Here is a 16974-nt window from a genome sequence, read left to right as displayed (position 1 = left end):
GGAACCGGTCCCTGGTGCCCAAAAGGTTGGGGACCTCTGATCTGTAGAACATTTTATATCAATTTATCTTAGCTTGGGGTATATTTTATCTATTTATTCGACAGTTCTTTCGATTGTTCTATTGATATTATGTTTTATTGTTCCATCTGTTTGATTATCTATAGGTAGATATTTAGACAGACATCAAGACAAGTTATGACCAAATTTGCCAAATAGCATTCAGAATATTAATAATATATATTTATTACATGTAATACATAAATATTTAAAATATTTTGATTAACTTGCTTTAATATTACTTAAAACATATTTTTACTTATATTTTAGATACAGTGGCAAATGAAAAGTATCTCTTATATAACTTTACTGTCACAAATGTAAGTATATTTTCATTAGTGATGGAGATTCCCAGAAATTTCATTCAATTTTAACTGAATAAATATGTTTAAAATATGTAAATTCTTAAAGAAAGGTAGTGGACACTATGTGGCCTGTTATGAAGAATGAATATTTGTTGAAAGAAGTATTTTTTTTTATGTAAGTATATTCCTGCCTATTTTGTTATATAGAATAGCAGAATAAAGGATATTTAAGATTTGTGTATCAGAGCAAGAGTAGAGAATGAGTGGTTAATTTAATACAATATATGTAAAAGTGAGTGCATGATTGGTATACAGATAGTTTGCACGGATGGAAAGCTATAGGGTTACTATAGTGAACAGTGTTGGGTAAATTAATATTTTATTTTATTTTATCTCTAGCTCTAATTTATTTTCCTCATAAATCCTTACTGTTCTTCTGCATCTCTAAATCTTATTTAAACAGTTCCCTAATTTGTAATAAATATGATCAACGGGTTTAGTATTGGGGGAAATCTTACTGAACTTAAATGCTAAAGAAAACTCATTTCATTATAGCAATTAGATTGCATGATGGTAACACATTTTCTTTTCCAAGAGATGTTGATTGTAACGTATTTACAACAAGCTATTGTTTACTTCTTAATTACATGATTTCAGTTTTAAGAGAAATCATAGAAAATATAACTAAGATCAGTTAACAAAAGCGTTGTGTAATATTTTTGCTGTCTTCCAGAAAGTCTTAACTATGGCAGTGAAACATAAAGGCTATATAGATCCAAATAATCTGATATTTGAGAACATCAAGATTCTTGGGTTACCCCTTGAGCCTTCAGATGTGAAAGTGACCTCAAATAATGTGGCTCAATCATATAACTTGAGTGTCAAGTACAATGCTGCAGACAAGGTATACATTGCTGAGTGTTTTCATAAATGTTAATGAAGTTTTTCCCCCCTACAGATAATATCACTTGCTACTCAAAAATAAGCTCTGAGTGTATATACTAGATTTATAATGTAGTCAATAATAATGTTTCGAGAATACATTCCTTTAGCGTTTGCATGCCTTCAAGCTGTTAGGTGGGCAGGAGCTGGGGAAAGAACAGGAGCTCACCCCTCATGCAGTGCTTGTGTCTCAAACTTCTGGTTGACAACCCAACATCTTAACTGCTAATGTTTCTCAACCTTGACAATTTTAAGGCATGCTGGCTGTGGAATTCTGGGAGTTGAAGTCCACATGCCTTAAAATTGTCAAGGTTGAGAAACACTGTAGCTAGACCATGAGCCAAACCATATAGATCAAACTGACTGGCACCAAAAAAAACAAAAACAACCCACCTTATTTTAAGAATTTTATTTTTGTTGTTTTGTTGTTACTTTGATATATCCTTTAAAGATTGATGCAAAAAGAGACATGGAGTTCAATATACATTCAATATTTCTCTTTACTTCACCTATTGAACTGAGAAGAACATTTTGAGACTAATGTAGTCAACTTTAATATTCATAACCAGGTGGCTAGTAGGGATTTGAAATTAATACTCATACAGCCACTTCTAATTTGATTATGCAGCATAATCAAATTAGTACTGCTGGTCTCATCATTTTCCTAAAATAACTGCCTTCTCACTTGTCACACACACCTTGAAGAGGCCCCCAGAATATTTGTGTATCATTTTTTGCCTTGCAAAGCCCTCTGAATTACAGTCTGCTCCTTCAATATTTTGTCGGCAAATCAGTTTCTCCAGCTGATTAATATTGCCAGTTGTACATTATTTAAGAAATAAAAAGGTACAGGTTTCCCTAACAGTCATACTAGATTACAAAAATGTTTCTATTTAATCTGCTGCTTCTAGAATATGCTTTTGTTCATATTTCCTTATGGCCTTTGTACTACCAATAAAAGACATAAAGCGGTTATTTATTAATGTAGTGATACCCTTTTTTAAAACAAAAATGGTTACACATGTGATTTACATGTGATATTTATATGATCCATACTTTGGCTTTTATTGTGAATTTCATAGGTTGCTCATATAAGTGGTCTTCATCTTAAATTGGGGGAAGAACATACAATATCCTGGAAACAGACTTTAAGAGATATTGATAAATTTGACTGTCATCCTGAAGAACATGCATCAAAAGAAAAATGTGAAGCTCTTCGCTGCATATGGGAAGTAAGGAAAAAAAATCCATTTTGTCCTTCTTATGTGTTTTTGCTCTTTGAAGTTCTGTTTGTAGAGACTTCATGGATTTGCATTTCTTTTCCCCTTTATCTACAAACACAAATTGGAGTCAAAATAGCTTATCAACTGAGCATCTGTCCATCAATTTTTCCTAAATGTCCTGTGGAATTTTGTTGAGTACCTTTCCTCTTTGTTGAGTTCACAGTTGACTGTGAGGCTTCCTAACTGATTACTTTTGAACCAGCATAATTAGATAAAATGAAGGTGTACCCACGAGGAGGCATTTTTGAAATGCTGTAATTCAATTCTATAACCTTAATTAGAACTGCATTTGTAAAAATAAAATGTAACAATCATATGGTGAATTATTTGCACCTAGCCACCTGGAAATAGAAATAATGTGGAAAAATGCAGATATTTGTATGTTTCTTATTAATTTGAAATAAATCTAGGAATGTTTCCATGTGAAGTGAACAGAATTGTGGAGTCCTTGCTGCTCTCTGAGCTTGATAGACATTCTTGCAGAAGTTTCATTACCAAACTAGATAACATCTTCAGTGCGCTGAAGCTGTTAATTAGTTTGGTAGAACTAATTAGTTTGGTAGAAACCCCCCAAGCTCAGAAAGCACCAAGGTCAACCCTAAGCTACAAATAGTCCCTTTTATGAACAGAATTGTTTCTGGATAGATTACAACTCTTATACTCTTCCCATCTTTCTCTCCAGCTATGATCTATGTTTTCTTTTTTAATTCAACTCAAGTTTCTTTATCTAATAGCATGATGTTGCTTCCCTTGGCTATTATGTACTCTTACCAATAGCAAAAGTTGTGCTGCTTAAGTTCTTATAGGTATTATAGGTCAATTAAAATAGTACATGTAGGATGAATATGTCTTTTCCTAAAATCCTTGCAAGGGTGAAATGGACAGAAAGAAACATAAAGCATTCATTTTTCTATATACAAGTAAATTAAACCAGTGCTTTCTATTTAATATATAGGAAAGTAACCTCAGTGTTCAACTCATTAGCATCATGACTACTATAGCTAAGCATTTTGGGTACAGACCAACTAAAGCTGAGCATTCCTGCAGCGCTAAGTAGACAGAAATATATCTTCCTGGTATCCTTTCTCAGCAGATTTCTCTTTGATTCCACAAAAAATGCATGGAATAGGACAATATTTGTTTATTATTCATGAAACTCCCTGCATTTCTCAAGCTGTTCCAAAAGAAGCAAGATACTGTGACTTGCAGGGAGAAAAACACATTGTATAAAATCATTTTGAATTATTTTGGATGCCCTCAAAGGCTTTCCTCCTTCAGAGAGATGCCAATCAGATTCAATTCCCATTTAACTCTCAGTTACTTGAATCAATAGTTCTTAAAAGTCCATAATTATGTTGGATTCTGCTATTTCTAAATTACTTGCAATGTTTGTTTCCAATAGCAATTCCAAATATTCTTTCAGCTGTCTGTATTTCAGCTGCAGAATCATTTTAATCTGATTGAACACGACTTGTTGGTCCTTTTAACATTAAACTGTGATTCTAATGTGTTAAAGTTTTACAGCTTTCCAATGCAAAAATATGTCCCCAAAATAAACACACATTCAAAATGATCAGGAGGCATAGTTTAGAAAAACTTTATCTATAATATATATATATATATATATAAACATGATACATACAGTTTCATTCAGCTCTGGGAAAAATCAACAACTCTTAACTTGGAGATCAGAAAAAACAACATGCGGAAGACTAAGACTCACCCAGACCTAAGCTGGATCACATGCCTCACACAGCCAATACTGTGTCTTAATCAAAAACAGATCTCATTGGCTAGTTTGTTGATTTGGCTATTCCAGTTCATAACATTTCTTACACAGTGACATAATGAAATCTTGAATTTTTTTTCATGTGGCATGGGAAGTATATTTAATGCTTCTTGATTCAGTTCATTAATGGGGTAGGCAATGAAAATTTTGCCATTCCAGTGACAAAGGATGCTTCCAAATATAGAAATCTTAACAGTGGCCTAGAAATTTTATCCAGCTATCCAATTTCATTGCTGACAGTCCTACAGTTGAGTTTGAATTTGTAATCACATTTCAGGATCAGGCTAGATTCTAGACTGTTATTTATTTTGCTTTTCTTTTATGGTTTGGGACTTTAAATAAATGATTTTGATTTTTTTTAATTCTTGTTTTTCTTTTTCAATAACATTTATTTCATATTTTTATATTCATTTTTACAACATGATGCTCCTGTACCCTCTTCTCCAATAAGCTATTCTAAAATCCTTTATAAGGAAAAAATACCGTCGAAATAAAATAAATGAATATATAAAAATGGAACTATGTAAAATGACAGTATGTCTAGTTATATGGAACAAACCCATCATTTTTATACAATTCTATGAAGGTAGTAGCTATGGGAAACCTGATTTTGAAAAGTCTTGCAAACTAATTGAAATATTGATTCTATTCAATTCAGAAATTATGGATTTAATCTCTTTCCAATTCTATTCACTCATTAATATATCCTTTTTTATTTTTAATAAACTAGCCTTCTGCTGTTGCTGATGTTCCATACTGCTACTATCCTTCTGACAATGGTTACCTGGTTGACCAAATTGAATATACATCATCTGGTTTAACAGCCATTCTTGGTAGAACCACTGACTCTGTTAGACTTTCAGGACAGCAAGTCCCTCTCATTGACAATCTTCGTTTGGAAGTAAAATATCATGACAATAACGTGCTTCAATTTAAGGTAAACCCCTTTGTAAAATGTTACAGTTGGTCATTTTGGAAACAGATTGATGGTTTTGTAATTATTAGTAAACAGTTTGATTCTGGCTATCTGGTTAGAAGTTGCCAAACTATCTGGTTTCAAAATATGGAACACAAAATATAGAAAAATAGCACTATTGATATACTGTGTCTTGGTGCATACATTTTTAATTCTTATTAGCATTTTCATCTAATCATTCTATTCTCTGTTTTATAACATGTTAACTTTTCAGCACAAGTTCATTCCAGCCTATTTTTGCAGTAGTGATTTTATTTTTATTTACCTGTGAAAAGATATCAATATCCATTTTCTTTTCAGTTTTCCAATGTAGACATTTTTTTTTTCAAGTTACATCAGAAATGCATTGATATGCAATTTCTCCAACTGCAGCTATATACAATTTTCTTTATAATATTCTTTTGGTGCACACACACACACAGAGACACACATACCCACACACACACAAGCACATATATACACAAATACATATACTCACACATACTTTGCATAGCTCCACTCTCACCACACCACAGTTGCTTTATGACTCTAATTCACAGAGAAGTTGAAAATAAATCGAACTATAAATCTCTTAATCCTTGATTCCTTATCCTTTTAACTGGAGTTTATTGACCACATTTTCTTTAAGGAATCCACTTGCCTATGTATACAGTATTTATCAGACTCTTTTTTCTTTGTTGGAAGATCATAAGTACCATGTTTTTATCTGTTAAGAAACTTTTACCATCATTAAGTGGGAGAATATTATAAAATGAACACGCAGTTCCCTGATATATATTTTATGACCAGGTTTTAAACCTAATACTCATTTTTATTCTTAGATTTATGATTATAGTAAAAAGAGATTTGAAGTTCCAGTGCCTCTGAATCTTCCCCAAACACCTGTAAGTACTCTGGAAAACCGTCTCTATGAAGTGTCAATTCAGAACCACCCATTTGGAATTCAAGTTCGGCGCAAAAGCACTGGGACAGTCCTGTAAGTAGAAATGTGATATTACAGAGGAAATATTTATTGGTGAATTAAAGACTGTTGTGAAGAATGCTGTGGATGGATTACAGCATTAAGCATTTGGGCCACGTATAAGATTGCACATATTTAAAAATGAAACTTTAGATATCAGTGCTGTGATATCAGAGAAATTTTCCATACTTTTTCTTAAAATAATATCTCCCTTCATCACTGCTATCACCTTGATGGGGAATCCAATCATTTTGAGATTAATTAATTAGTTGCTTGATGGATTGATGGATGGACTAGAATAGCTTCTTAGCAATTTTTCTGGAAAAATTGAATTTCATTCCATTCCAATAAAAATTCCATTTTTTTTTCTAAATTTTCCAAATTTTATTCCATAAGTTGTTGAAACACCATTGTACTATTCTTAAAATTCCCTAGATTTTGCTTTACGGTGAGGTTTTCATTAAGCACCATGTGAATCAAAGTAATTGCAGGGTTTTTTTATGCTCATCAGGTAATGAACTATGTTTAGCTTAGCATCACCTCCTTTACCTCTCTTCTGCAGTGATCAAACATCATGGAAAAATAAGCAAGAAAATAGCACAAGAACATCAAAACCTTTTTAGTGCTTTGTACATACTGGTCATAGATTCCAGAAGATTCATGGTTTATTTTTCCCTATTATCAGATCAGTTCATGTTTTTTTTTTAAAAGAGAAAAACATCATGAAAGCTCAAAACACCATCTCTCTCTCTCCCTCCCTCCCTCCCTCCCTCCCTCCCTCCCTCCCCCTTCCCTCCCTCCCTCCCTCCCTCTCCCTCCCCCTCCCCCTTCCCCTCCCTCCCCCTCTTTCTCTCTCTTTGTGAGCTCAGGAAAATGAAGACACTAATAGAAAAGGAAGCTTGAGACAGGAGGGAAATCAGTTAGATGCTAACTTTCAGTGAGGAAAAAATGGGGAGCTGTAGAAAAAAGTTTGTCGGAAGTCTTTTTTTTTTTTTTTTTAAAGAATACATAGAGGAAATGACAATGGAGATTCTCAGTAATCCATGTTGTGGTTTTCCCAAAGGTGTTTTTCAAAAGGCAACTGGACTTTCTTTGCTTTTGCTTGAATATGTTTTGCTTCTCATCCAAGAAGCTTCTTTATTTCTGAACTGAGAAGCAAAATGTCTTCAAGCAAAAACAAAGAAAGTCCAGTTGCCTTTTGAAAAAGCACTTTTGGTACATAGAGGAAATAAAAGAAAGAACAAGGAAGAGTACATATAGATACTTGGGAATTATAAATGCAGCATTTGGAAAACTAAAGTTCAGAATGATCTACAGAGCAGATAAAAATGCTAAGAAAAAAAAATGGGCTTCTCCAGATAAATGTATCAAAATTATAGAAAGAATAAAATAATAATTTTAAATTATAGGAAAGCAGATTGCAACTGTATGTTATAAAACAACTTCTTGAGAGTCGGAAGAGTTTGATAGTTAAATCAGTTCCACAGAGAATTGGGGATTGTTTTTCATTGGAGCTGTTCAGTTGGAGGCTGAAATTTATTTTCAATTCCTGCACTGAGCAGGACCTAAACTTGGCCTAAGTCCAATTCTATGATTTTTCAAAATGTTAAAATACAACTGCAAATGCTTAGTGTTGTTGATCTTTATCATGGTATATAGGAGATGAGTGCTATTACAGTTCTATAACCTGCTGATATTTCTGTCTCACAAAACTGTCCAGTAGTTTTAATCTACAGCTATCAATATTCTGGCTTCTTTCATTTCTGGGTCTCTTGTCATCAATTACCTTTCAAGAACATGTCAGTTCTCTAGGAGTGCTATCTAAACCCAGAAACTAAAAGAGAATTGTTTCAAGGTTTGAATGCAATTCAATTTTAAAATTCACTGATGAATCAGAGATGTACAGGAATGAAGTTGATAGCTCAAGAATATATAAAATGGAAAAGCTGCAATTTTCCCCCCATTTCTCAAGAACAGTCACTATAGAATACTCTTTTTGTTTTAATATCCCAAGGAAAGAACTTTGTGTTTTGATGATATTAGAAAATGTCAACAAGTATTTGCTCTGTCTGCAAGAGCAATGACATTTTACTGCAAGGTAGAAAAATCCCTATTTTAGTATAGCCACATGCTTTTTTTTTTTTTTTTTTTTTGCTAATAGCTGGTATATTTTTTCATTTGGCAAATGATTAAAAACCCAACAACTTCATATTGCATTGCTATTTCTGTGTTTTAATATTGTTTATTGTTCAGTTATAGTTTGAAATTTAATCATTGTTCCAATTGCAAACTTTTTTTTCTTATAGCTGGGATTCCCAGTTACCTGGCTTCACTTTCAGTGATATGTTCATTCAGATTTCAACTCGCCTACCTTCACAGTTTGTATATGGGTTTGGGGAAACAGAGCATAAACAATTCCAGCACGAAATGAATTGGAAAACTTGGCCAATGTTTGCAAGGGATCAGTCTCCTGGAGTGAGTCTTTCTTTCTTGATAGAATTCACCTTTACTTATTTATTGTAGATTTTAACTAAGTAAAGAGGCTAAATTAATGCCTCACAGTTCTTTTAAAATGAAATGTATACATTTATTTCACATTTTTGTACATCACTGTATTTCACAATGGCTCCAGGCAGTTAGCAACATAACAAAAGATATATTAAAAGTCTACAGTAGTCAATATTAATAATCAATTAAATTAAATTAAAATGGCCATTCTAGTAAGTAATAATAAATGAAACCATTCGTGTGTTACAATTTTTATTGTTTTATTTTTTTTTTAATTTTTCGTAGCTAGACTGCTTAGAATATAATCAATTCTAAATAAAACAAATCAAGTAAGAAAGTAAGTACAAAGCTTTATATGACAAAAACATACAATCAAACTACAACTCTCTGGAAAAGGTTCCACCTTTATCAATTTCTAGAAAGTGGTTAATAATGGGGCAAGTTCACTTGAGGGGAGACTAACCCACAGTACCAAACCACAACAGAGAATTGACTGCCTAGCTTCAGTCCCTCTCACTTTGAGAATCAGTAAAAGTTTTTCATAGAATATATAGTAGCATGGATGAAGTGGGAAAAGGAGTTCTTTATGCCCAGGTAAATATAGTAGTGCTTTATAGGTCAAAGCATTTCTTTGAATTTGGTGAACTTGGAATGAGCTTGGAAATCTACTAGCAATACTATAGCATTGGTGTAATAGTTCTCAATACAGTGCTAATTAGTAAGCAAGCCACTATATTCCATACTAATTACCACAGCCAAGTGGCCTTCAAAAGCAGTCCAGTAGAACACTTTGCAGCAGTTTAGCCAAGTAATAAGGAAGTAACATGTAATTTTACGAAATCCCTGTACACCTCGGTACAAAGCCATCTTGGCCATATTTCCACCAGCCCATCCAGCAATTACTCTGAGTCCAGAATGATCTCCACCTTATAAATCTACTTCTCAAGGTAGTGCTTGCTTTTTAAGTGAGTGGAAAGCACAATAACCAAGTAGCAACTCCTTGGGTTTATGCTTCAGGGATCAACATATGTCTGTCTCATCCAATCCCAATCCTAACTGTTTCCAAACATCAGGACAAAACTGGGTAGGCTATGCAATCTTAAGTATCATTTATCTACCTTCACCTTAAACCAATAGATGACTTCTTCCATTGTCTTCATGTGGATATTGAAAAATAATAGGAGAGGATTAACCAATGAGGCATCCTTAAAACTATCCAACCATTGTGTTAACCACTTTTCTCACAAAACTAATGCCTAGAATCACTCTCTAAGATAAGAGTGGCATCATTGCAGAATATTGTTTTAGATCCCCAGCTGGAAGGCAATTCAGAAGGATTTCAGTGGTGATGGCATCAAAGACAGCCAAGAAATCTAAAATATTCACACTTCACTCAGGTCCACATAAAATATGTTGTATTGAGAATGTAATTTATTGCATTCCATCGATATTCACAGGTTGGTAATAAAATATATATGCTAAACAATGCACTTAGTTATGACATTTTAAAAAAAATCTTTATGCCTATAGTACAGATTTAACACTTATGGAGTTCACCCTTTTTATATGGCCTTGGAAGAGGATGGCAATGCTCATGGAGTCCTATTGTTGAACAGTAATGGAATGGGTAAGTTCATTTCCTGGTGTCTATTCTAAACTAATATAATGCATATCATATTGGTGAACATTAATTCATAGGCCAGATCAGATTCAACGTGATTTTTGCCAATCCCTGCACTGTTAATTCTACCAGTATGAAAATATGAAGTTCTTATTTTCTTGTTCAATCTGAAATATTTATCCATCTACAAGCAAATAGCTAAAACAACTTACCATTTCTATATAAAAAAAATAAATCCGCCATCGCAGATGTGACACTATATGTCTGTTTTTAGCATATGTTATTCCAAGTTAAACAACAGATTACTATTATTTGTGAAATAGCTTAGCCAAAGCAAATAATTTGATACAGTTACTTGATTCCTCTTGCTGGGAAATGTCTCTGTGGTTAGCAGATGAAATATAGCATATTTCCTGTGATTTCAAGGGAGAAGATTGTACATCAGGTTGTTCATCTCGGAGATGAAATGACAGAGGAGTATTTTCATTTTTATTGTTTGATTTTTTATTTTATATAATAGTAATTTCAGGTCTATGTAATATTTATTTCCCCTTTGTGAATTTTCAGAGGTAAAATTCCAGCCAACTCCTGCTTTAACCTACCGTACCATTGGAGGAATTTTGGACTTTTACATGGTTTTGGGTCCAACTCCAGAACAAGTCGTTCAAAGATATACTGCAGTAAGAACTCTTATTACAAAAGTTCAACTCTAAAATATGATTATAACATTCCTTATTATACCAACACAACAGAGAGCATATAATCCCTATTTCCTTTTGTTTTTTTATTAGCTCATTGGACGTCCAATTTTACCTCCGTATTGGGGCTTGGGATTCCAGTTGTGTCGATATGGCTACAAAGATGATGCAGAAATATCTGAGTTGTATGACAAAATGAAAGCAGCTAACATATCATATGTAAGTTATTTAAAAATGAGCATTTTTTTCACAGCTTTCTATCCAAAAAAAGAGTATGTCATAAAATTACTTGAGTTAGTTTCATATGAATAAGAAGCTATGCATTATCGTTATGCTAAATTGTGGTAGTATGAAACAGAAAACTTTCTAGAGCTGCTAAAACACCTAAAAGCTCTGGATAAATATTTAAAAAGTCAGCAATTCAAAAGAAATGTTAAAATAGAAAGAGATTAATTGTCAATATGACAAAGTTATAATATCAGTTATTTCTTATGGATAATAGCACTACTAGTCTAAAAACAAACATGCACTGGGTTTAACAGAAGTTCTCAAAAACTAATGTAAGTGGTGCAGTAGTCTTTTGTTCCTTGATGTTTCATTCATTTATTTATTTGTTTATTTGTCTTTTTTGTTTATTTATTTATTTGAAAATGAATAGTTTATAATGGGTTTGTTATAAAAAAACACACATCACTTCACAAAATTATCTGTTTTCCTTAGGATGTACAATATGCGGATATTGACTACATGGAGCGGCAGTTGGATTTCACTTTAAGTTCCAATTTTGCAAATCTTCCAGCTCTGATTAACAGAATAAAAAAGGATGGAATGAGATTTGTCATTATTTTGGTAAGTGCTATCCATTAATTGTTCAGACAAGTTGCTTAATCCAACAACACAGACACAATTATCCATCTATCAACCCATCCCAGTTATGACAATATGTATCTCTGGATGGCTTGCTTTGCTTTTTTAGATATCTGAGCGCAATGATAATTTCCTAAGGTTTCCTAAGACTTAAGGAATATTTCAGCCCTCTTTGGTTGTGCAAAGTTGACTATTGTTGACTATTTCCCCTAAAGTCATTTCTCTGATTCTCTATGCATACAGATATTTTTTAATGCAAAATTATCATTACAGTAAGATGACCTTATTTAATCTTGGCATAACTCCTTCTCAATTTTGTAACCTTTAGATGCTCCATATTCCATTCTAATTCTAATTTTTCCTGAACAAAAATGTTTTAAATGGCAGGTCAGTGTGCTAAACACACTCTTGTTTTTAAAGGCAGAGGAATTTTTTGCTTTCTCTCATTATGCATCGGATATTATTATTGTGTTCTTGGGTGTTGTTGAATGAGTTGTATAATGGTTGTCTACTTCCTGACAACCACACCAACAATCTTTTGCCACTATTTTGATTGTGAATATGACTGCCATTAATACAATATAAGCTTCTTTTACTTTTATTTTAATATTTTATACCACAATTATTCTTGTGAATTATATGAGTATGAATTATACAAATTATATGAATAACTGAGTATGATAGAAGTGCAAATACAGCTTCTTTATCTAAATTGTGCTATTCTTTGATTGGGATTGATGTTGGAATGCTATATTTAAGCACTGAGGTTTCTCCTGTGTCCTGTTTCCATTATGACCCCAGTAAAATCTCTTAAATTTGATCTTTACTTCAGTTAAGATTTGAAAGAAATACTGCTTCTAAGAAAAAGAGAATCAACTATGTCTTTTTGTTCTCTTCTACTTCACAGTCCCATGTACACTTTCTAGCTTTTCACTATAGAGTAGGTTGTGAAGAAAGTCTATAGAGCTTGTTCCTATAGACCAAAAGTGGAAATAATTTTGGACAATGTGAAGTTCTTCCATGAGAAAGGTGTGTTGCTTCTTGTAACATAGTCTTTCTATATCAGGATGACTCCCTAATTGTCAGGAAAATCTTTCAATAATCCCTTCCATTTATTTGACCTCAGCATAACAGTCTAGAACTCCAGTTTGGTGTAATTGTTAAAACATCAGGCTAGAAATAGGGAGATTATGAATTCTAGTCCTGCCTTAGGTACAAAGCTAGCTGACTGATGTTGGGCCACTCTCTCTTATACATAGAAATGACAAACCACTTCTCAAAAACCTTATGAAGAAACTGCAGGAACTTGTCCAGGCAATCACCAGGAATCAACAATAATCCAAAAGAAGGAAAGAAAGAAAGAAAGAAAGAAAGAAAGAAAGAAAGAAAGAAAGAAAGAAAGAAGGCAGTTATATTTGTCATTTCCACAGCTGTTACATTTCCACTATAGGATTGCCTGTGCTGTATGTTGGACTTCTAGATTTAGATATAAATCTAAAGAGCATATTGTTTCATTTCAGGATCCAGCCATCTCAGGAAATGAAACTGATTATCCTGCTTTCACAAGAGGACTTCGGGATGATGTTTTCATTAAGTGGCCTAATAGCAATGATATTGTGTGGGGGAAGGTAATATTTTATAATTGTAATTTTGTGCCTTGCCTTTGTTCCAGAGAATAGCATTCAATGTAGCTAACAATTATCCTTCCTTCCTTCCTTCCTTCCTTCCTTCCTTCCTTCCTTCCTTCCTTCCTTCCTTCCTTCCTTCCTTCCTTCCTTCCTTCCTTCTTTCCTTCCTTCCTTCCTTCCTTCCTTCCTTCCTTCCTTCCTTCCTTCCTTCCTTCTTAGAAGCTGCCCAATTTAGTTGATTCTGGACAGCTAATGATACAAACAACCAATAAAAAATATTTCCAGTAAGATGGCATGGTCTGATAAAATAGAACCAAACAAGTAACAAAAAGAGCAAGGTCTGATCTTTAAAAACAGCCACTATTCCTCATATTCCAGTTCTTAGGGAAATAAACATGTCCCCAAGAATAATTTCATCTTCAGATTTCAGCCCAGTCCAAGCAAGACTGAGTGATTCTAAGATGTTTGACCTGCTGATTCCATAGATCTTTAATCTTTGATTGTGGATATGATGGCACTATCACAGGCAGATCCAGTGTACAATCTGGGTGTCCTTCTGGACTTGTGGCTGTTGCTTGGAGAGCAGGTGGCAGACATGACTAGGAGGAACTTTGCATGATTATATTCACTTGCACTCATTCCTATACTGTATTGAGGTCTGTTCACAGTCACTCAGCCCTTGTGATTTCCAGACTGGATACTGAAACATGCTGTTCATGGTCTGCCCTTGAAGAACTTTCAGAAACATCAGCTGATGCAACAGCAAGTGTTGCAGGCAGTATATTGCATTGGTTATTCAGCACTATGAGTTAAAGTGGCTCTCAGAGTGCTTCTGGGTACAACTCAAAGTGCTGGTTACCACCTGTAAGTTCATTCATGGCTTGGAAATGGCTTTCTTATAGGACTGCACATATATTGTTAGTTTATGAAAGTCAGTTGGCAGGGGTCAAAAGGAGAGTCTTTTATGTCATTGTGCCCAGTCTTTGGAACACTATTCTCTCTGTGATTAGGTTAGCCCTTTGCTAGTGGTTTTTTGTGCCTGGGTTTGGGGCCCTTGGTATGTAATATAGCCTATTGTCATTTTATGATTTGCTCAGCTGTCTATTATTATATTATGTATTTTATAGGTTTTATCTATTTTATTACTTGCCATCTAGAGTCACATATTCTATGTGAAATGGGTGTACACAAGTCAAGTTAACAAGTATGCAAGATCCAGAAACAAATGTGCATCCAGAAACACAATTAGCAGACAAGATAGATTTGTACAAAGTCCTCCAAGAGGACCCATAATTGTGCACCAACACTGAAGGAGTGCTTACCCCATCCAATACCAGAGATGGAAAATCTTCAGATCCAGGGGCCATCTTAATCCATACCTCTATAGTCTTGCTAGGACTGAGTCAAAGAGTAACACTGAAGAACAGATCCTGGGAAGAATAGATAGAACTGAAACATGGCATGAATATCAAATACTAAGGCTGCTTTCTCCAAAAGCAGCCCTTCCTGTCTTTGTTACATTTGTTATAGCCATATTGTGATTTTCTGCCATTTCTCCTACAAAACATCAACTTCCCTTGACTCTTGCCAATATTCTGCATTTCAAAGCACCCTATCGTGCAACCAGATAACATACTTCTCCAAATAAGTAACTAGCCCAGACATCCAGGGTATTTTATCATAGTGCACAACAGTCTGAAACCTGTTTAGCCAACCTGCTTCCCACTACCACTTATGTTCTTCACATCAATCTCCCACCCTCTCCAGTCTTACCTGCATTGCTGTAGAAAAAAAAATCTTTCCCACTGAAAGATAACCAGTATAGCTGTACCCTTCCCTGATCTCAGAGCAGACAGCAGCAACAGAGATGTGAAAAAAGAAAAAAAAAAGAAAAGAAAGAAAAAGAGAGAGAGAGAAAAAAAGAAAGAAAGAAAGAAAGAAAGAAAGAAAGAAAGAAAGAAAGAAAGAAAGAAAGAAAAAAAACCAGAAACTGTCAAAAGCTGAAACATTTAAGGCAGATTCTAGATCCTTTTCTATGCAAGACAAAAACAATAACCAAGATAGCTGCTGTATTATGTATGCCAACTGCATGACAGCTGGAGGATACAGTTGTTGTTGTTTTTCTTTTTTTTGCTGGACCTCCCATATGTTCCCACTCCCATTATTGAACAGCCCCATCATCCATATGCCTACATTCTCTGGCATACAAAGGATCCTTGCATCCCCATTTCCTCCATTGCTCAGCTAAGAACTCAATCCAGGGCAGATGTCAAGTCATCATCACTATTATTGCTGAGTAAAAAGGATCCCCATGTTTCCAGTTGCACTACAAATCTCCTCAACAACCAAGCTGTAGGACCTCTAGCTTAGAGTCACAACTGCCTTATTCCCTTTGCCTTGTTTTTATGTAATTTTCCCCATTTTGGTAACAATGAAAGGCAAACCTTATTTTGACAATGGATTATTTGTAAGAAAAAGTCTTCCTTTCCTTTAATTAATTCTTAAAGCTAATTATTTTCAAATGTTCTTTTTATTTTAGGTGTGGCCATATCTTCCTGACGTTGTTATAAATTCATCACTCAGCTGGGATGACAAAGTGAAAGTAAGTGTAATTTATTCATGTGCTGCTTCGGTAAAAATATCCCAAGCAAATTTTTATACTAATAAACCTTAACAGTAATTTTAGTAGTAATAGTAGCAGCAATTATAGCAAAAACCAATATAACTTCAGTCACATTGTTGAAAATCTGTAATTGGAAGAAGCTGGATGAATGTACTCTGATCTGTAGGTTGTTGGAACAAGTATGATCTCTGAATGCCTGAATGGCCAATTCTCTGGTTTATTTTGAGATAGATTAAATTTAGATTAAAAATCACAAAGCTTGTACCTCATGGGGAAACATTATGAGAAAAGCACAGCAAAGCTGCTGCTCCCTGAATCTCACAGCAATAGATACAAAGGTTAAAATTCAAAGAACTCTGAAACTCATTTATAATCCCATTGGAATTTATATACATCCTTTCACAATACCCCCTATAATGAGGCAAAGTATATTGGTTACCTTGTATAGTATTTAATACCAGTGTCTGCTATTAAGTACCAGCTGCTAGGATATAACAGTAGAAAATAATTGTTGACACAGAATTCTTGACCTGTTGACCTGATTCAGCAGGCTTTTCTTTCACACTTACTGCATGGGAAGAGTTTTATTAAAAGTCTGGGTTTTTGTTAGAAAACTATTCTAGTGTGGAAACATTCAAAACCCCATTGGTTTTTTTTATCAGTCCAAACATGCTTCCTGACACACATTTACTCATAAGTAAGCTCTGCTACTTTCT

At 34.0% G+C, this 16974-nt stretch overlaps 1 protein-coding gene across 2 annotated transcripts in view; it reads left to right on the top strand.

Annotated features, from left to right (window-relative positions):
• The window catches only part of LOC120307462 (maltase-glucoamylase, intestinal-like), a 139218-nt gene that overhangs the window by 110435 nt on the left and 11809 nt on the right, over nt 1-16974 (top strand). For both annotated transcript variants that reach the window (XM_039342280.1, XM_039342279.1), the window contains exons 23-34: nt 328-377; nt 1096-1266; nt 2387-2536; nt 5107-5313; nt 6174-6328; nt 8620-8788; nt 10352-10448; nt 11010-11122; nt 11234-11359; nt 11861-11989; nt 13528-13635; nt 16175-16237. In XM_039342280.1, coding sequence (XP_039198214.1) covers nt 328-377; nt 1096-1266; nt 2387-2536; nt 5107-5313; nt 6174-6328; nt 8620-8788; nt 10352-10448; nt 11010-11122; nt 11234-11359; nt 11861-11989; nt 13528-13635; nt 16175-16237 — 1538 coding nt within the window. The remainder of the gene's footprint in view (nt 1-327; nt 378-1095; nt 1267-2386; nt 2537-5106; nt 5314-6173; nt 6329-8619; nt 8789-10351; nt 10449-11009; nt 11123-11233; nt 11360-11860; nt 11990-13527; nt 13636-16174; nt 16238-16974) is intronic.

The sequence above is a fragment of the Crotalus tigris genome, unplaced genomic scaffold (genome assembly GCF_016545835.1).
Source record: "Crotalus tigris isolate CLP2741 ecotype Arizona unplaced genomic scaffold, ASM1654583v1 scf7180000017783.2778290, whole genome shotgun sequence".
Taxonomy (NCBI): domain Eukaryota; kingdom Metazoa; phylum Chordata; class Lepidosauria; order Squamata; family Viperidae; genus Crotalus; species Crotalus tigris.
This window is presented reverse-complemented; position numbering and strand designations above follow the sequence as displayed.